The sequence below is a fragment of the Cotesia typhae genome, unplaced genomic scaffold, assembly GCF_013202065.1.
Source record: "Cotesia typhae breed Kobodo isofemale line unplaced genomic scaffold, CoteBio_Ctyphae contig_42, whole genome shotgun sequence".
In the NCBI taxonomy this organism is placed as follows: domain Eukaryota; kingdom Metazoa; phylum Arthropoda; class Insecta; order Hymenoptera; family Braconidae; genus Cotesia; species Cotesia typhae.
This window is the reverse complement of record NW_027423751.1, coordinates 1193178-1214553: the sequence shown is the minus strand read 5'-3', so window position 1 is coordinate 1214553 and position 21376 is coordinate 1193178. Positions and strand designations below refer to the sequence as shown.

General features: G+C 32.1%; 3 protein-coding genes across 4 annotated transcripts; all 3 read right to left on the bottom strand.

The window, feature by feature from the left end:
* Positions 1–10081: 10081 nt before the first annotated feature.
* LOC141528061 (uncharacterized) lies at positions 10082–10900 on the bottom strand. The gene is made up of 3 exons (XM_074243916.1): positions 10725–10900; positions 10526–10660; positions 10082–10348 (listed from the first exon to the last, which is right to left on the bottom strand). The coding sequence occupies exons 1-3, from the start codon at positions 10738–10740 to the stop codon at positions 10170–10172; spliced, it is 330 nt and encodes a 109-aa protein (XP_074100017.1). The 5' UTR covers positions 10741–10900; the 3' UTR covers positions 10082–10169.
* A 1-nt stretch (position 10901) lies between these two features.
* Positions 10902–20592, bottom strand: LOC141528060 (uncharacterized). The gene is made up of 10 exons (XM_074243915.1): positions 20467–20592; positions 19929–20122; positions 15200–15292; positions 14757–14849; positions 14489–14674; positions 13521–13706; positions 12496–12606; positions 12237–12393; positions 11683–11780; positions 10902–10937 (listed from the first exon to the last, which is right to left on the bottom strand). The coding sequence occupies exons 3-8, from the start codon at positions 15263–15265 to the stop codon at positions 12313–12315; spliced, it is 723 nt and encodes a 240-aa protein (XP_074100016.1). The 5' UTR covers positions 15266–15292; positions 19929–20122; positions 20467–20592; the 3' UTR covers positions 10902–10937; positions 11683–11780; positions 12237–12312.
* Positions 16020–18328, bottom strand: LOC141528059 (uncharacterized). Of its 2 annotated transcripts, XM_074243913.1 has the most exons (3): positions 17584–18328; positions 17308–17514; positions 16020–17226 (listed from the first exon to the last, which is right to left on the bottom strand). In XM_074243913.1, exons 1-3 carry the CDS (start codon positions 17744–17746, stop codon positions 16142–16144), a joined length of 1455 nt encoding a protein of 484 aa, XP_074100014.1. In that variant the 5' UTR covers positions 17747–18328; the 3' UTR covers positions 16020–16141. The 2 variants fall into 2 exon arrangements, with proteins under 2 accessions (XP_074100014.1, XP_074100013.1); XM_074243912.1 differs by having other exon boundaries at positions 17308–18328.
* Positions 20593–21376: the final 784 nt, after the last annotated feature.

The following is a 21376-nucleotide window of genomic DNA, read 5'->3' as shown; positions in this document are numbered from 1 at the left end:
CTTCCTGATGCAATTTGTTCATAGTCATGAAAATGCGCGGAAGGGGTCGTTCTTGTATAAGGCAGCAATCTACGCGGCAAATACCTTAGGTCTCGGAGAAATAAACGCTCTCATTGAACTCCCGAAAAAGGAGTTCAAGAGCGTCGTCAGGATAGCTGAGGAAAAAAAACTCCTCGGTGAACACATGGACAAGTCCATGCACAGCGTGTATTTCAAACACGTCCGTGACCATGGCTTGTCCACCCAGCTGACATTCTCCTTCTTGAAGTCAGCTGGCCTGATGTCCGAGACCGAAGGGTTTATATTTGCCTGCCAAGATGGTGTTATCAACACTCTCGAATACCGTAGCAAGGTGCTCCAGGCGCAGCTTCCGGACACGTCCTGTCGGACGTGTAAACAACATCCGGAGAGTGTGATGCACCTTTTGTCGGCATGTCCTGTGCTGGCAAGAGGTGCCTACATACAGCGTCACAATGCTGCCCTGCGAGTACTCTATTATCATCTCAGATATAGCTGCGGTATCGATGAGACACCAGTGCTGCCTTATCTGCCAGGAGATATTCCGCAGGTTGTTGAGAATGACAGTTCCAAAATTTATTGGAACATACCATTCGCAACAACCCGGCGGATTGACCACAACAAACCTGATATTGTGCTCTTTGACAAGGCTACTCGTGACATTTATGTCATTGAGTTTTCGGCCCCAGCCGAATACAATATCTCGGCCAAAGAAGAGCACAAACACCAGATATATCAGGATCTCCTGTTTGAAATTGGCAAACTGTACCCAGGTTACCGTGTCAAGCTCGTCGTTTTGGTTGTCGGCGTCCTTGGAGGGATGAAACAGTCTTTTGTGTCTTCACTTGCGAAGATACCGGCTTGCAGTTCAGCAGCCGTGTCTCTAGCAGTGCGGATGCAAAAGGCTGTCATTTTGGGATCCCTGCGTCTACTTAGGCAAATGAATTTGGCCTGCTGCACTCACTAACCGCCTTGTTGTGTGGAGTGGTGCAGCAGTAATGGATGGCGCTCAGGCTGGGCCCTCGGAGAGTCGGACTCCGGGGAAAACCCCTCCTGAGCAATTAATAACAAATAATAATAATAACAATAATAATAATAATAATAATAATAATAATAAGCGGTGCTTGCTACGTGGCCTCCAAGCGGCGCATCGCGGGAAACGCAGACCATAACATCAGGTCTGTAGGCGAACGACGTAGCCCGTGCAGTGGGCCAACTACCCACTGCATGGAAATAATTGAGTTACCACAAGATACCAACTCAGAAGTGCTCCCCACAACCGGTCCTTTTCGGATGAGGACCATTCATCAGGTGGGAGGAGCACGCCGGACCCGATGAAAGATGACGACCCTGGCAACTTAAGGACTTACTTTAAGTGGACGGAGGAACTGAGAGTCGATCTCTTGGTGTTCTACCAACGTAGCGAGCCGGGGGTGAGCGGCTATATGGCCCGGATGCACACTCTTTGGAGTGATATGCATCCGGAGCTAGCGCATTTTACGCCCAAACACCTGCGTAATTATGCCGCTCATCTTCGGCGAAATAGAAGATCGCTTGTGCCGGACAGAAGGCAGTCTAATAGACTTTCCTTTCCGGCGCAACTACACCAAGAGCGACGCCGTTCCTCCTTGGACAACAACAATCCCTTTGTAGGACGGCAAGTAAGTATATCTAAAAAGATAACTTACTCCCAACAACAGCTTGACGCGGTAAACGAAGATCTCCGTGCAGCCATCCTGGGAGGACTCCACCCTGCTCACTGTGAGCCAGGTTGTGTATGGTGCAGCAGTTTCGGCTTTTCCGAGAGAGAGACATTGTCTCTCGATCGAGGCAAGGTTGAGACAGCGCATCTTACAACTTGGCTCCAAAATTGACAGATCCCGGAAACATGTCTCCCGCATTCAGTGTGTGATTGAGTTCGAAACAACTCAAAAAGCATACACGCCCCGAATTCGACGCATTGTTGCTGAACTTCGGTGGCGTCATCACACACTGAACAAGAGTACTCTTCTTGTCATCAAAGAAGAGTCTCTTAATAAATTGCGGGCTCTAGTGACTGCCAAAAAGTCACTAGAGAAAAGGCTGAAGCGGTTGGTCGACAACTCGTTGTTTCGATCCAGCCCTTCACGGTTTCTGACAGCAAAGACCGATGTTACTGGGACTTATCCAACACCTGAGCGGGTGGAAGCTTTTTGGACTGAGTTGTATGGAGATCAACCAAACGTGAACGCCAATACTCCAGCTCTGCACGACTTCAAAGCATTCTGTCGGGAACACCGTCGGCAGAATGCTGATGAAGAGAGCCCTGCAGTCAGTGTGGATGAAGTTCGTTCAGCTCTAAATGGCAGCAAAAATTGGGCTGCCCCGGGACCAGATGGCATTAATGTCTTCTGGTGGAAGAAGTTTACTTCTACCCACCTCCATCTGGCCTGCATATTTACATCGTACATTAGAGTTGACGATCCGATTCCGAACTGGCTTGTAGAAGGGCGAACCGTACTGATACCTAAAAAAGGTGACTTGTCTGACCCTAAGAATTTCAGGCCTATCACCTGCTTGAATGCGGTTTATAAAATTTTTACAAAAATTTTAAATAACCGTATCTTGCAGCAGATAGAGCCTGTATGGCAACAGATATATGAACAACGTGGCAGTAAAAGAGGCCTGTCAGGTTGCAAGATCAACTTGTTGGTAGATAGATGCGTCTTACAAGATGCGATCTACTATCAACGCAACCTGTCAATGGCTTGGATTGACTATCGCAAGGCATTTGACTCAACTCCACATGAGTTGATTTTATATCTACTCAAATGCCTGGGAGTCAATCCCGAAATAGTGGAATGCATTCGACGTACAATGCAGCTCTGGCGAACGCGTTTTCACATTGGAAGTGGAAACGCATTGCACGTAACCGGAGTTGTGGAGTACAAACGAGGGGTCTTCCAAGGCGATTCCTTGAGCCCTCTGCTGTTTTGCATTTCACTGCTGCCTATATCTGTTGCTCTCCGTAAAACTCGTGGGTACTCTGTGGGGCCTCCGGGTGATCGAAAATATTCGATCACCCATCTGCTTTACATGGATGATCTGAAGCTATATAGTGCTGATGAAGATCATCTACAAGCAGCCCTCAACATCGTAGCAGAGTACACACGAGATGTCGGAATGTCTTTTGAGTTGGACAAGTGTGCGGTCGTACATCTGGCGAGGGTAAGTGCTCTGATACTGGTGATGATGTCGAGTTAGTAGATGGGAGTGTCTTAAGACAATTAGACGCCGGGGAGTTGTATAGATATCTAGGAATGGAAGAGCACCGCATGCATGCGGTCTCTGAAGTCCGAACAACTCTCCAGAGCGAGTATGTTAGGAGACTCCGGAAAATTTGGTCCTCCGAACTTTCCGGCAAAAACAAAGTCTCAGCTACTAACATGCTCGCTGTCCCAGTCTTACTATATCCTGAAATGGACCCGAAAGGATTTACGAGATCTCGACATCAAAACCCGTAAGATCATTAATATGAATCGGAGTATGCACCCCAATTCATCAGTCGCCAGATTATACCTCTCCCGGTCCATCGGTGGGAGAGGTTTGCAGAGTTTGGAGCGGCTTCACGACCGTTTGGTCCTGGGTTTAACTCACGAAGTTGTCAATTTCACTGCAGACGAGGATGACTTTCTTATGCAAATTGTACATAAACATGAAAATGCGCATAAGGGGTCATTCTTGTATAAGGCAGCAATATATGCGGCAAGAACCCTTGGTCTTGGAGAAATAAACGCTCTTATGGAACTCCGAAAGGAGGAATTTAAGAGCGTCATCAGGAACGCCGAGGAAAAACTACTCCTTGGCGAACTGATGGACAAGTCCATGCACAGCGTCTTCTTTAAACACGTGCGTGATCATGGCTCGTCCATCCAGCTGACGTTTTCCTTCTTAAAGTCAGCGGGCCTGATGTCCGAGACTGAAGGGTTCATATTTGCCTGCCAAGATGGTGTCATTAACACTCTTGAGTACCGTAGCAAGGTGCTCCAGGTGCAGCTTCCGGACACGTCCTGTAGGAGGTGTAGACAACATCCGGAGACGCTTATGCACCTTTTGTCGGCATGTCCAGTGCTGGCGAGAGGTGCATATATCCAGCGTCACAATGCTGCCCTGAGAGTACTGTACTACTATCTTCGTCATTGCTACGGTATTGACGTGACACCAGTGCTGCCTTATTTGCCAGGAGATATTCCCCAGGTTGTTGAGAATGACAGTTGCAAAATTTATTGGAACATGCCATTTGCAACAACCCGGCGGATAGATCACAACAAACCTGATATTGTGCTCTTCGACAAGGCCACTCGTGACATTTATGTCATTGAGTTCTCGGCCCCGGCTGAATACAACATCTCAGCCAAAGAAGAGCACAAAAGACAAATATATCAGGATCTCCTGTTTGAAATTGGTAAACTTTACCCAGGTTACCGTGTCAAGCTTGTCGTCCTGATTGTTGGCGTCCTAGGAGGGATGAAGCAGTCTTTTGTATCCTCACTTGCCAAAGTTCCAGCTTGCTCATCAAAAGCTGAGTTCTTGTCAGTTAGGATGCAGAAGGCTGTTTTACTTGGTTCTCTCCGTCTCTTAAGGGAAATGACTTTGGCCTGCTGTGATCACTAACCGCCTTGTTGTGCGGAGTGGTCCAGCAGTAACGGATGGAGCTCAGGCTGGGCCCTCGGAGAATCGGACTCCGGGGATAACCCCCCTGAGCATTTAATAACAAAATAATAATAATAACAATAATAATAATATTTATATTTATAGTTTCATTTATATTTTTATATTCTTATAAATAACGATACATTAAACTATATAAAAATATAAATTATTTTTCGAAATTCTTAAATCAAATTTTTAACAAAACTATTCAAACATCATTTTCCACATCATAAAACCCTTCATCTTCATCTTCATCAGTCATATTAATAGCTGCAACAACTGCTCGTCTTTGTGCATGGAAATGTACCATCTTCTGAAATAATGCACTTATACCATTTATTCGTTGATAATTATTATCATTAACTTCATTATCACCATCTTTCAGGAAACACCAAGTTAAGCAGTTGTTACTTATACAAATCTTAACTTTTACATCATCTATTGATATTTCCGACTGGTTAATCATATAATCATCATCATTTCATAGTCTTGTAGCTAGTTCCCGGAAAATGATATTGATAGTATCCTCCTCTGATCTAATCCTCAACCAATCATTAGGAATTATTGCACTGTAGCAAAGTTCAAGACCTTTTGATGGATACACTATAATAATAAACGAATAAATGAATAAATAATGATTTTTCATTCAGTTGCAGAACCTTGTTTAAATATATTCATTACAAATCACTATCATGAGATTTGAATTTTTCAGTAATAATAATAATTTCAACTTATATCTCTAGATATATCATTTACATAGAGCGAATATTTTGAAACAAGGAAATAGTTTTATATTATTATTATAAATTAATAATAACGCACTTGGTACATGTAGTTGTCCTTTCACCACATATTCATCATATAATTGAGGATACAACCAAAAGATCTCCGGAAAACACATATCGAAGTGGTGTTGGTATGACATCTCCAGGAACTTTGAACCACCAGGATAATTCCTCATGACTTATAATTAGCATCGTTGCAATATCATTGATGGTGATAATAGCTTCATGAAATTGTTCACCTCCTACAATCAAAAGACCGAGTTCCTGGATGATCAAATTCCATATCGTGTTTGGATTGATTGCAGACCATTCGATAGGAATAATAATTTCATAACTCAACATATTCCCCATCTTGAAAAAATTCAATACAATTATTACACAAAATAAGTTTACCTTTATAATCCAAAGAAATATTATGTTAAATTATATTCATTCAAATAATTTTCAAATTACCTTTGTTTTTGTTCTTGTTAGTTTCAAATTTTAAAATATTCCTAAAAATGATAAATTAATTTATTAATTAACTTATACATTAGTATTATAATAGTTACTATTAATTCATTGAATTATAAGATAAATAGCAGAATAAATTGTAGAAAAAAACTTACAACGCACTTGCTTCTATTGTTGTCACTATTGTTTTTTACAAGACTAACGCTTTACAAGTTTAACCCTGTCTATCTTCACATAATTTTCATCTACGCATTATTTTTTTCTTCCTATTAGAAAAAAGTTCTATGATATCAGCCAATAGAAACTCTTAGTCCCAAAACGCATGATGCTAATTGGTTCTTTCATTGAACACACGTTATATACACACTATACACAGCCAGTGAGTTGATATTTTTTGATGTTAACAAAAATGTTTATAAATGTTGTCATGAAAAATTATTGGATAGATATAATAATCATTTTTTATTATCCTTGAATCCGAAATTTCATCGAAATTCATCATTTTTTCGATTAAAATTTAATCACTGAAAATTCTACTTTAAGGGCTCATTTTGGCGCGTGAAAGCAGCCAGTTTAAAAATATTTGAAAAATTTTTCTAGTTACTATAAATATATAAAATAACATACAACTTTTAATTTAAACAAAATTAATAATAAATAAAATGTTAGAAAATATTAGAAAATAATAATTATTATTTATCTTTATTTCAAAATTATTATTTGATAAACTAATATGAGGTTGATGTGTCCTCTATCGTCGAATCCAAAAATCTTCTATCGCTATATTTTTTAAAATCAATACTCACTTTTTATTTTTCAAATGACTTTATAAAATAATACATGACTTTTAATTTAAACAAATATTAATAATATTAATTATAAAATATTAGAAAAACAAAAATTGATTATTGATTTTCATAATTAAAAAATCAAAAAACCATTTACACCATCTACAGGTGTTTATAAGCATTACTATCAGTAACAGTGTTGGAAAAATTATTTAAAAATTTGAATTTAGTAACTAACAATAATTAATTCTATTCTTAATTAAATGTGTTAGGATATAATAATAATAATAATAATAATAATAATAATAATAATAACAATTATAATTCATTTATTTTAGATTTATTGAGTGCTTACAAACCAATCTTTTAAATTTTTTACATTTTCCAAAGCACATAAATCAGATAAACGATAATGATAATTACAAAAATGATTGTTACAAATTTTCATACTTTTTAGAGAGGGACATTTGAAATTATCGAGATCGATTACAATTTTATTATTACAATCAATTAAATTTTGAACCCATAACTTTTTCTCGATACCTTTGACATAAATAATTTTTTTATTACAAGTTAAATAATTGAGAACTTCTTTGAGCTTGTAATATGAAGTTGTTCCAGCATTCCAACCGATTCCATGATAATTTCGGATCAGCCAGGTATTCAGACGTTGATAGTTGACTGGTAACACCTTCCAGTGATATGGCGGTTGAAATAGTGTGCATGATAACTCTTCAATATTATCAATATCATGTTGAATTGTTATTGAGGCCAACTCCTTAACAATGAAGCGATTATCAGCTCCTCTGAATCCTTGAATGTCTAGAATGATCTCCATTTCTCTGCTCTTGACAACGAAGAGTGACTGAATGATGACTCTTCCAATCAATTCAACCTTTTTATAACCCAATCTCTAGATTTTATCCCCACCACTCGATAATCTTATTGGTCAATTATTTCTTCTTGGTTAATTGATAATTTGATTGGTTATTCAAAGTACACAGTAGATTTTTGAACTACGTAGTATATGACACTATCCAACAGTTCTGAGTCTGTTCAAGGTTGTATAATTTTCAACTGCGTAGTTGATGATATCATCTCAATTTTTTAGGTTATGTTTATGCTGTCCGATTTTTAACTTATGATTTTTAGGTTATGTTTATGCTTTCCCGCCATTTAACTTATGGTTTTAGGTTATGTTTATATTTATCATACATTTTTATACTTATTATAGTAAGGTTTATAATTAAAAACCCAAAATTATAAAAAAGTTTTTCTTTATTTACTATTTTTAATTACATCATGTTTAGTTACTATTTTTAATTACATTAAGTTTATTGATTAGTACAGGATCAATAATTTTATTTATTTGTTGTATTCGTCGGCGAAATCGTTCTCCGTCTCTTGCTGCTTGTTCCCATGGTCCTTTCCTCGCTTGTCTGGATGCAAAGTCCCATACATACATGTAATGTATGGTGGGTTTGGGATCAAACTGCACCATTAAGTAAGTTTTCTCACAGTGCTGCTGATGGGATTGTACTCAATTATTCGATCGTGAATTATCAAGCAGTAAGCAGCAGTTTGATTTGGAAACTGTACTGATGATTCAAATTCCAGGCGTATATCCACAGGTCCAGACTTGATTGACTCGTTCTGCTTGGAACAGTCAATTATATACAGAGGTGCTTTATTCAGAAAATTTTTTTTAGCCAATAGCGGTTCAGCTTCTTTTCCATAGTAAGCACTTTGAAAATTTGTGTACATATCATACATCAAGGCATACTGATTACCCTGTGGAAAAAGTCTGATAAATCCCAATAAAATACGATATTTGATTGGAAGTTATTGCATACTATTGTGTTTTTGAAACAGCAATTTCAGATATTTACCGATTAACGAAAAAAATAATGGATTCATTGGATTTTATCTGGAACAGGAACGACAGATTTGATTGTATCAGTATTTTCAATTGGTTATAATCCTGAAATGTGATACTTGAATTAACCGATAGAGTCAATGAGGCTGTATCAGTAAATTACACACATTATAGTTTTCGATGGAATTATAATCAGTAAAAACAGATAGAAAAGTATAATTAAGTATCGGCAATTCTGAGCTACTGTTTTGATAAAGAAATTACGGATAAATTTACAATGGTTTTCATGTCATCCATGATTAAAAAAAAGTATTGAACCTATGCAACTGTATATCTATATTGTATGTATATACAGATATACAGTGTGTGTAATTCAATACTTTTTCAATACTTTTCAATACTTTTTTTTAATCAGGGATTTTATCAGTCAAATATACATGGTACTCTTCAGTATAATTTTCCATTCTGTTAGTATATCAATCTTTATCGGACAATCCGAACCAGAAGACAATCAGATTGTATGAGTATAATCAAAATATAGATTTTCCATTCATGTACTGTTGAAAAACAGTAATTGCTGATTAATTAATTAATCGTTTTAAATTCTTATTTATATGTATTTTATTAGATATAAATTATATAACGCAGTATATGAGAATTAATGGAAAAGTTTCAGCAATATACGCTTCGTTTTTTAATGTACTATTCCACTATAATATTGTATTTAAATTAATCAGGTTTTATTCAAAAGAAAATGATCTCATTGAATGAGGCTGATGCACATGCATATTTAATATACACGTAGTGCTCAAAAAAAGTAATTACCGTTAATGAAAATCTTCTTTTAATATTTTTTTATATGTATAATATAGTATTTATATGTATAATATAGCTTATAATAATATATGAGAAAGTATCGGCAATACATACATATCCTTCAACGCATGAATCCATTCTTGTTTTACATTTAGGTTTATCAGGTAATCCAAATCAAAAAATGATAAAATCGTATAGGGTTTGTTCCAATTCATTTTCTCCATTCACAAATTGTTTTAAAACAGTATTTGCAAATAAATTAGATCTTTTTATAATTTCCTATATGTATTTCACCCAATGAAAAGTAATATTGCTAATAAAAATCTATGATAATGTATAAGCAATGTTATAATAATTTTTGAACGTAATAATTCATCTTAGCGTTATATTAAAATTTACCAGATAAATCAAATTGAAAAATGATCAAATGACATGAGGGTTTGATCAACAATAATTGATAATAAATTTAATATTTTTAAAATATCATACGTATCATATATATCCCTATTGAAAAACTCCAATAAGATCCCATCAAAAACGACAAAAGCCACTTAGAAAACAATAAAATTTATGGGTTTCTAAGTGGCTTTTGTCGCTTTTGATGGGATCCTATTGGAAATTTTAATCAAGGATATCGGGAATATAACATATTGGCAATAATTGTACTTTGTTATATTACTTGACAAAATTTATTTATTATTTTATTTATTACTTAAAAAATTAAAGATAGAAAAAAAAAGTTTAGTTATCAGCGGCGTCTTCATTGCTACTAGTTTCACTCTCAGAATCAGTACTTTCTTCACTAGAACTACTATTGTCACTGGAGCTAGAAACTTTTTTTTTCTGGATTCTGGCTTTACTCTTTTTCTTTTTTCCATCAGCCTTTTTCTCAATTTCATTAGCCTCTTCTTTTTCAGTTTCTATAACACACAAATATTTATATACTGTGAATGAAATTTGATGCCATAAAATGTTTAGATCTAATTTTCATCGAGACAACTAGGATTAAATATTGTTTATGAATGTTCATGTAATTAAGTTAATGGTATCTCAATATCAATATACAAATATCATTGATAACTTTAAATTATTCTTACTTTTAAGTGGTATTTTTTTTGGTCTTTCTAGATCTGAAATTTTTCCCCGAATATATTCCACGTAGTCGTCAATCTTCTCATTGATATGTTTTTCTGACAATTGCCTGTGTTCCTTTAGATAATGTCTGTAAATACCTGTAAAAAAATTTAATTACCCTCAACAAAATTAATTTTTTAACTAAAAATAAAATTAATTTACCTCTAACAGCAAGCATTTTGATGGGATCTAGTTTTGGTTTGGCAGGTCCTTTGGTTCTGTTGCTTCTTTTACCTGTTATACTACTGGTCTTTAATACGTCTCGAGTAAATATATTTACTGCTATATTTTTACAAAGATAGCATCAGTCCCAGCTGCAGCTTTTGCATTATTATAATCTTGAATAGTAATCCAGACATTTTGACCACAATGAATCTAAAAATATTTCGATTACAGCAATTAATAAAAAGTATAAGAGACAAGCGGTTAATTGCAAGCTGTACTTTCATATATGGCTCTTAACCGTAAGATGGACGGTGGTGTTTATTACTCGATAGGTCTTATTAGGTGACTGAATAGTAGTTACGGACAGTGTCTCGGATACCTTAACTGGTAGAGTCCCGGTCTAAGCTGTCTGAATTATTTTTTCAGTTACCGAAAAATTCCTACTGAGTAAAGGTCCTCCCCTTCGCCTTTATCCTTTATATCCCTAATTCTCAAATTTGTCTTTAATGACAAATTTAACTATCATATATGGCTCTAGTACTCTAGTGATTAGATCTTTTCTCTTGAATTTATTGTTAAATCAGATGTTTAATAGAGCATTTTTCCGACTTGGATCAATTAATTTTTTTTGCGCATTTTTATTTTCATCGCAGCATATATTTTCATATATCGAGTAATTGAAAAATAATTAATAAAAGTAAATAAACACTCCAAGTTAACACTTGAAAAAGATTTCTATAGAATATTTAATCGCTGATCATTTATCAAATTATAGGTCTCTTTTAAAGTTTGATAAGTAAACTTGAGATAGCTTTTCATGCAATCGACAAAAAAAAATTGAAAAACAAGTATTTTTTAGGATACTTTTCATTAGAGTAAACGCAGCGATTCAATTTTTTCTACAGCAACAATAAAATAATTAGATTCAAATTTTTTAGTTTAAATAAAAATTTACCATTTCGGTGTCTATCCGTATAAAACCAACTGGCGGAGGCACTTGTATATTTTCGAAATCTATTGCTTGAACTGCTGTCGGTACTGTTGCGCGTGTACCTGAAAATAATCATAGATATGAATTAATCCATATCAGTTCTAAATAAAGTATGCATTATTGTCGATCGCAAAATGTAAATTGATTCATGTTACATGAAATGTCGATTTTTCCTTTTAAATCGTATTAGTTATGTTGGCTAACAAGTGATATTTAGAGATTCAATGATGGTGCGAAGGTATTATTAAGAAAAATTATATAAGCTAGTATATATTACGTGTATTTTAACTTGAAGAAAGTACGAACTATTTCGATGTATTACTTGCAGAAATAATCTCAAAAAAATAACGAAAATAAAATCTATGACAGTTTACGAATATTGGTCTTTGTTATTTTAGTTTTATTACTTATATCAAATTGTAGAGTTTTTTTAACCGATTTTTGCACTAGTTTCTTGTATTACTGATATAGTAACAATGAATTTAAATGGAAATGATTTATAATATATATAATATTACTTTGAATCTGCTGCCAATTTGACAAAAATGTCTGCAAAGCTGCGGTGACTACTTGCTGAAAAGCCTCTTGACTTTTTTAAATGTCATTTATTTCCTGTCTTACTTCGTTCATAACGCCATTTTCCGATTCATTTCTTTGATTTTTGATTTTACTCTTCTGTAACACAGTAAAGTATGTTATATTAAAGCGAAATAAATTATTAATATTTGAAAAACTGATTCATTTCATTTTAATAGTTTTATTACTTTAATTACGCACCTTCGAACTTTTGCTACGTTTCGGCTTTTTGTCTGAAAGCTTACTTTTCTTCTTCTTCTTCAAAGACTCATTCACAGGCTGATCGAAAAAACGAAAAGGTTCACAGGAAATCTGTAAGTAATATGATAAATAGAAAATTCGAAAGAAACACACTGGCTTTTACATAAATAAAATGATAAAATAACTATATTATTCGTTTTGTTAGAATTCATTTGTTATACATTCTTTGAATGACAGGTAACAATTTATTAGCGTTTGATTATTTAAGCTTAATATTTTATAATAAATTATTTAATTAAATAGAGTTCTAAAATTCACAGTTTGATTTCTATTAGTTATGAGAAAGCTTCAAATTTTCATAACTGATAGAACAGTTAAAAACTGAAAAATTAATGATGTGATTTCCAATTAACAGCTTCATTAGTTATATTGTATTTTCGCATACTAAAGGGGAAAAATATCACAAAAAAGCCGGCAACAATTTTTACCATTTTTTTGAGTAGCTAGTAAGACGGTAAAAATTCAAATTTTTATTTAATTATTATAAAAATTTTTATATTTTATTGAAGTTCGTTTCATATTTTTCACATTTGCAAGATATAAAAGAAGATAAGCACTCGAAAGAATCATAAAATATTTCGAATATTTTATAGTTACTACACTGAAAAAAATTTACTTGATTCAAGAGAAAAAATTCTTGAACCAAGAATATAATTTTGAAGAGGGTAATTGTCTTGAATTGTCTTGAAGAGGGTAATTGAAGACAAAAATTCTTTTATCAAGTAAAATTTCCTTAAATCAAAAATTTTTCTACTACTCAAATCAAGAATATTCAGTTCTTCAAAATTATATACTTGGTTCAAAAACATTTTTTTTTCTGTCTACTTATGTACGATATCCACTTATTTTTTTATCGATAAAATATGAAGCTTAATATATTCTCTACACTTAAAAATATTAATTTTTATTAAAAGTTATTACGTTATTATCATATTATCATGATAAATTAATCATTGTATACATACGTCATCTTGCTCAGCGGCACTTTCTTCCAAGACAGTTTTTGTTGATCCACTTTCGAGAGAAGTATTGTTGGCATTCAGGGTAGTTGCGGTCGAGTCTTTAATCAAGTTAATTTGCTCAAGAAATTCGGGAGTTTCAGCAATTTCTGATACCGTTGGATCAACTTCTTGAGATCCACTTATTTTTGTCTGAAAATATGTTAAGATAAAATTTGAAAATTTGCATTAAGCAGAAATAATGCAAATTCTATCAAATATTGATAAAATTTTTCATCCTTTTTATTTCGACAGGCCAACATTATTATTTTTAATTTATTTCCTAATTCTCGTCAACTTAGAGGCGTTTTTAAACTCAAAAATTTGATTAATAAGAATCAATTTTTTTTTAAGAAAAAAAGTCTTATGTTGAGCAAATTGAAGGACATTTCAAAGTTCGACTAACAACTCGTAAAGTTGTGAAAATGAATGGAATGGAAAAATTTCATAGAATTTAAAGCTTAATAAAGAATTTTTATTAAAATCGCAATTTGAGTAATGTAAATGAAAAAGTAATGTAAATTAAAACTTATTACAAGTGCTTTCGGAAAACTTCACATAAATTTATGTATGTATACTAATTTCAGTGACGTTTTCAGGGTTTTCAGTATTCTATAAATACATACATAAATAAATTTTTGAACTTATGGTATTTCTTAAATCCACATGCCAGATTTACTTGAGAAGTAACAAAATCTGTAAAAAGTTGCGCGTTAAAGATAATTTTAATAGTTACATTTCTATGAAATTCACAAGACAAAAACCGCTACGGTTTAATGAATGTCACTAATACTCTCAAAATTTTTATAGTGCAATATCAACATATTGTTAACCTAAATCATAACAATTTCTAAGATTTTAGCATAATTTTTTAGATAGAGATAAGTGTTCCGCTCACGGATATTTCAATTTAAAATAATTTTTTATCATATTACTTGAGATAGTTGGTCATTGTCATGTTCCTCTGAAATAATTTCTTTTTGTTTATTTCCCTCGACTATATCTCGATTTGGAAGTCCATCTGGAAGAATATCATGTGCGTCGCTTTTTGTTACTGTAATAGATTTATCGTCTTTCTTAACTTGTAATTTTACTGATCCTGTTGATTTCATAGATCCATTCTAGAAATATTTATAGATTGATATTAGATACTTTAAACATTTTCGAAATTGTCTGATATGAGCTATTTTTAATTATACTGACATTTTGCACCTGTCTACTGCCACCATCATGACTTAAATAGCTTGTTGTTTTTTCTATGATAGAGTTTCTCTGTTTTTTAGAATCTGCCGATTTCTGAAAAAGAAAAAAAAATATATATCTATACAGTCACTCACTTCGATAAATACTTTATTATAATTTTCACTGATAAATCAATTTTTATACTACGTATGAGAAAAGGACATAAAAATTTTTTTCCCGCATCTGCAATAGATAACTTTTTACTGTAATAAATTTACTCTATTTCAGTTAGCAGTTTACTCTAAATCAGTGAGCATCGTTTAAGAGCTAATCTTAGAAATTTTGTATTTTTGCCTTCAATTATATTCGTTTTAAATTATTTAATTCTGATCTTTGAATGTATTTAATTATTATTATTAAAAATAAATAATATTATAATTTATAATTTAGTTTTAAATTTTTACCTTCATCCCTTTAGATTTTTTGTCTTTACGATTTTTACGAGATTTTTTGTTGGGCATAGTTTCCATCAATGATTCCGGATCACGCTTTCTTTTCTGTAAAATAGTATGAATTATCGCCGACTATTTGAACGGAATTTAGATATTGTAAACAAAATTTTTACATATACAATAAAAACAAAAAACACTTCATAGATGTAAGATGCAAAATATGTCTAATAAATTTTATAAGCAAGAATATTCAAATTTTGATCTCATAATAAATAACAAAAGCGAAATTTTTAATTTATATAGAAAAATGAAACAATCTACAGTAAAATGGATGCAACTGACTTTGACTTCCTTCGACTTTTTTCAATCTTCATTGAAAGTAGGTCCAATTTTTCTGGATGTAGTGTTTTTGGAGGAGTAGTCACTTCTTTCAGAACATTTTCATGATCTTTACTATGATTTAATATGAATTTTGAATTTTCTTTATCATTATTGTCATGAACTTTGGTTGCCAAATTGTCATGAACTTCTGTCCCATTACTAATAGCCTGTTAGTTTTAAAATATTCAAATTTTGTTTATTCAATAAAATATGATTTAATATACACAGTTTAATTTTGAAAAACTTTTTAGACATACTTTCTAATTAAGCAATATTAATAATGAAAGTAAAATTACAGTAATAGTCAATGCTATAAAGTAAGTTACAGATAGTGAGTTCATAGAAATTTATAAGTTATAGTGCTCTGCTTTAATATTACTTAAATATTTATTTGTTATTAATTGGTTCAACCATTTCTGTTATTATAATAAACTAGTTTTTGTGCGAAAAATGTAATGAGATAATCTATGAATTTTCAGAATTTTTTAGCATAATTTTAATAGAGAAAAATGACTAATAATACATGAAAAAAGATTACTATAACACATAATATTAACATAATACAATGAATAATTATGTCCCCAAATTTTTAGGGAAGAAGCAAATGTAATCATTTTCACCAGTTGAAAAAAAAATAACTTTTGTTCGTATACTTTGAATACTGGCGATCAAAATTTCTTGTCTTATGCTTCTTACTTGTAAGATATGAGATAATTGAACATTTGATTGGAAAGCTGTTTGAACAGTTAATATTTGATTGCCATAAAGATAACACGTATTATTTAAAGAGAAAAAATCATTAATCCGAATAAATTTTTTTGTATCTAACTGAACTACAGTATCGTTTGTTTTTGTAGGACGTGTATAAGCTGTGCTGCGAAGCACCATTTTATTATAAATACATCGATCATAAACTTTAGTTGAATGAGTATTGTCAAAATATTGGTGCATCAATAGAATCAATTGATCGTCCGGTGATTTCTCAGTGCCAATCAGTAAAGCATGATCATCACTTCGTGTACAGTTCTTCAGTTTTCGTGGCTTAAACAGATCCTTACAATAATTACGGCATTTCACAGATTCAGTATTATAGTCAATGTTGCATCTAATATTTTTCTCTTTCAATATAGAATTAACTATTTGATTTGAGACACCACTAACTCCTGTTATGTAACGTTTAATAAGAAAAATCATGCTTTCAAAAGGAAAAGCAGAACTTGACCACAATGGTCCACTTTGCCTAACTGATTCTACAACATGCAACAATGAGTATAAGTTAAATGTCATCGAGTTAACATCGTAAATTAGTTGACAATCACGTATAAACTGAAGTAAATTTATTTCACATAGTAAAATATCTTCTTCACTTATATTGTCTGTCATCAACGTATATATACTTGAAACTAATAGGAGGTACGACTGAAAACATTTTTCATCGAGAATACCCGCTAGACACGGTACACTATCAAATAATAGCCACGATTCCCATTCTGAAGCTTTCCATTTTGCTGTTTGATCTACTGTTCTCACAAGTCTATGAATTTCTTGAGGTCTTTTAATGTGTAATTGACGAGCCATGATCTTTTTTCGTTGTTGAGGATTTAAATAATATGGAGTTCCTGGTTTAGTCCACAATGCCCATAAATGTCGGGATACACCTAATAAAATGCCGTGCATGTAATCTAAAGGAAAACCCCACACGCAGTCGAAATGTTTCAATTCTAGCATTGCACAATTACCTTTGACGCCGTTTATTGACTTTCCCAATTTTTCCACTTGTTCTACATCTTTAATATGACTTTGATTTGTTCGCAATAATGGAACTTGTTGAGTGATAGGGTATCTCATAGCAGAACTATCGTAAACTCCAGTCGCATAACACCAACTACAACCTAAATATCCGTTGAACTGGAAACGGTTTTGGATAACTGGTCTAGCAACCGAATCTACGCATAATAAAAGACAGAAAAATTTTAAATTTCTTATTCGATCCTCATTATCAGTTATATTTATACCAGCTTCCATTATATTATTTGCTTTTTCAAGAAATTTTGACATGTAAGTTTGCATAAATTCGGGAGATGGCTCAGCCGATGTAATGTATAAACCACCAAGAAGAACGTTACGAAACCGCAATGTTGGTGATAATTCATTTATATGAAGTTGTATTGGCCACATACTTCGTTTGTAGCTTTTTGTAAGTGGTGCGCCATCTGTGTTGACGTTGTAAGTCAATGCGCCTGGTGAAAGTTTTTGTACAGCTTTATACAGTTGGCTGTCATATATATCATTTATAACTCCATCATCAATAAATCATTTTTTACTTCCATATCTCTGAATAATAATTTCAATTGATATTTCAAATCAATAATGATAAATTGATTTTTACTCGCCGATGGTAGTTTTTACTTTGCTTTACAGTCAGAACATTGAACTTTTATTTTTTTGTCCTTATCCGATAATTTCCTTGTATGTAAAATGCGTTGACATTTTTCTGTCTGGCAATAAAAATTTGATTGAATTTTCTTTCTTGGAGGATTATATGCTTTCGACCGTGAATAATGGGAAGCATTCCAAGATTCAAATGCTGGACCAGCTAAAACTTTTATTAAATTAATTAAGTCATCTTGGTCATTTCTTGTCAAATGTTTAGATACTGAAAATGCCGTAACCATTAGCAATACATCTGAGACAGTACTACTTGACTGTGGAAACATGATTGTAGAACCATTCATTTTATCACAGTTAAAACGAAATGAGTCATCGGTCGATGAATTGTCTGAATCCGATTCGGTAGTTTGCTCATATTCTGAATCTTGCTCTGAATCTACTTCACTTTCACTATCAGAAGTTTCTTCATTATCTGAGTCACTGTCGCTATCAGAAGTTACTTCACTATCTGAGTCGCTGTCGCTATCAGAATACGGCTTATCATTTGAGAAGTTACTTTCGGAACTTAGTTTATCATCTAAAGTATTGCCGTTTTCTAAATATCTTGATGATACGTCACATTGATTGTGAGTAGATTGTTGTTGATGAGGATCCGAACAATCTATCTGAGTTTCCTTAGAAATACAATGCGAGTCTACTAAGCTAGTACTGAAGTCCATGGTGGAATTTTCTTCCATAGGGTGTTGGTGTTGTTCTAATGACACTACAGAAGTAGAGCTAATGGATGACTGAAGCAATTTTGTCGTATTAGAAACTAATGGCTCAGTTATTGGAAAATCTGTATTATTAGCATCAAATATGTTTTGAGGACTGTTTTCTATAAATTGATGAAAGAGAACTTAGGTTTTGCCATTTCAAAAAAATAATGAATATAGATTTTTTTTTCCAGAATGCATGTATACGTTACCTCCTGAGAATAAATTTTTTTCATACAGCTGTTTTATTTTATTTTTATGTCGAGATCGAGTTGCTCTACTAACTTGATAAGGATTATAATCTTTAAATAAATATTGTTTATTTATCCGTCGGCTCTTTTGCTGTTTCATCTCTATCTATAATGAAGAATCGAACTGCATTTATAAAGATTGATTAAATGTGAAATCTTGAATAATTATGCTTAAAAAATTAGAGATAGTAAGAAAACGGTAATTTTCAAAAGTAGCTTTACTATCGGCGATGGGTTAATTCAGAAGTTAAAAAATTAAAAAATACATTTTTTAATTTTACTGATTCATACGATACTATTGAAATAAATTGAATCGCTAAACTGTAGTTCAAAGTATCAATTTATGAGCATATTACCAATATAATAATAATATATTATTTTCTCAAAATATAATAGTCCAAGACTAATTATAACTAATGATGATACATACATAATAAACGAAAAACAAGTATAAAAAAATCATTTCAATAACTGATCTCTTTTACTAATCTATTTTGTAAAAAATAAAAATTGAAAACCGCGTAAAAGACACCTAAAAATCAAATGAAAGAAAAGAAGAAATAAGAACAAGTTCGTAAGAGTTATTTTATCAAATACTTTACTTTTAATTCCAAAAATAACATTATATTTCAATGCTAAGATATGACTAATTTTTTTTTTTTAAATACTATAGTAATGAATAGAAAAATTTTTTCAATTGAAAGATTTGAATTTCAAATCTACAATGTGACAAGTTTTTTAGTGTTGATATTATCGGAAACTGATTATTGATTCCTTGTTATTGGGGATTGAAGCACGCTAATGTAGTGCATGATTAAAATTTATAGTTTTATAGTTCCAATTTAAATGACAGTTTTTTTATGATAGACAATTCCAATAGCTAGGTTTATTTAATAACTTTCATTAAAGATTTATGAAAATCTAAGAATTAATTTAAAATAATAATGCCTTAAAAAAACTTACCGCCAATTTAGCCTTCAACTGTTCTAATTGTTGGTTGACAACAGGATTTATGTCAACATTTGAAGTTGTTTTATTTTTCGCACTGCTTTCATCAATTTCAGTGTCACTTAATTCAGTGGCTGAATCTTGATTTTGAGGAGGTGGAACTGTGATTCTTTTTGATTTTATTTGTTTTTCGAGTACATCAATTGTATCTGAAAAATAATAAATATTATAAGCACATCCATCACATTACACGATAGAAAATATAATACATTATGCCAAATTATAAAGATAACAGTGGTAATAAGAACCACATTATAAAATATTTTAATTTCTTTGAGTGGATAATAGTGTAAAATACTGTTATGCATTCGTACAGACAAATTAACTAAGTTTGAAAAAAAAAACCTTTGAAACTTTACATTTATACAGTTATTAAAATCATTTGGTTTCATTTATATTAAAATCAGGACAAATTTTGCTTATAATTTTAAAGTGTTCAATACATTTTCTTAAGAGTTTAAAAGGGACACATTAAATTCAATAGAATACGTACCTTCAACGAATAGCAGCAAAGCTTTTTTTGGTGGTTGATTTTCATATAAGATATAGTGTTGTTTGTTTCTATTTACAGGTAGCTTTACTTGATCATAATTTTTTACCCATATAAATGGAATAGTATCATATTTGTCTTCATCTACTAACTTGATGTTAGCAAACATGGTGATTATCCGTAGGTCACTAGAATATAATAAATAGATTCAGTTAAGTACATAGTACATACTTTTCTAAAATCAGAGCATGCATACTAAATTGAATATCTATATTTAACAAATTTATTCTAATCCAACATCAAACAAATATGTAAAGTAAGTAGATACTAGTTTTGTTAACAGTGTATGTCGGGTCTTTTAAATATTTTTACGTCTCTGAACAAAAAATCCGGCTTCGTAAGTCTACTTTTATTAATAAAAACAATTGAAAGTTCCTAAAGTCATTTTTTGACCTGCTATAAATATATGATAATTATAATGATTGCTGACTTTTCAATAGTACCTACTATATTCTACCTGTTAAACTGAAAACACTAATACAATCATATTATGCACGGCACTTGTTCGAATTAATATATCACTACATTAACAAACTTTATTTTAAAATTGCAATACTATTAAGTAATGTTATTATTACGTTAATCATAAGCAAATAAAACAAAAACTCTGTTAAATATTCACGCACATTGAAACAGTTATTCGGTAATTTTTACAACACATAAAAATTAAAACTTATTTTCATTGTTCAAAATAATTACTGCAGAGTCTCATGTCGTAAAATATTTACAAAATTAAACAATAATGAAGAAGTTTTTAAATATCAAAAAATAATTATTCTTCCAAAACTTAATAAAAATATTCAGTACTTACGTGTATGTTGGTGTCAATGGATTACTTGAAATTATATTAAAT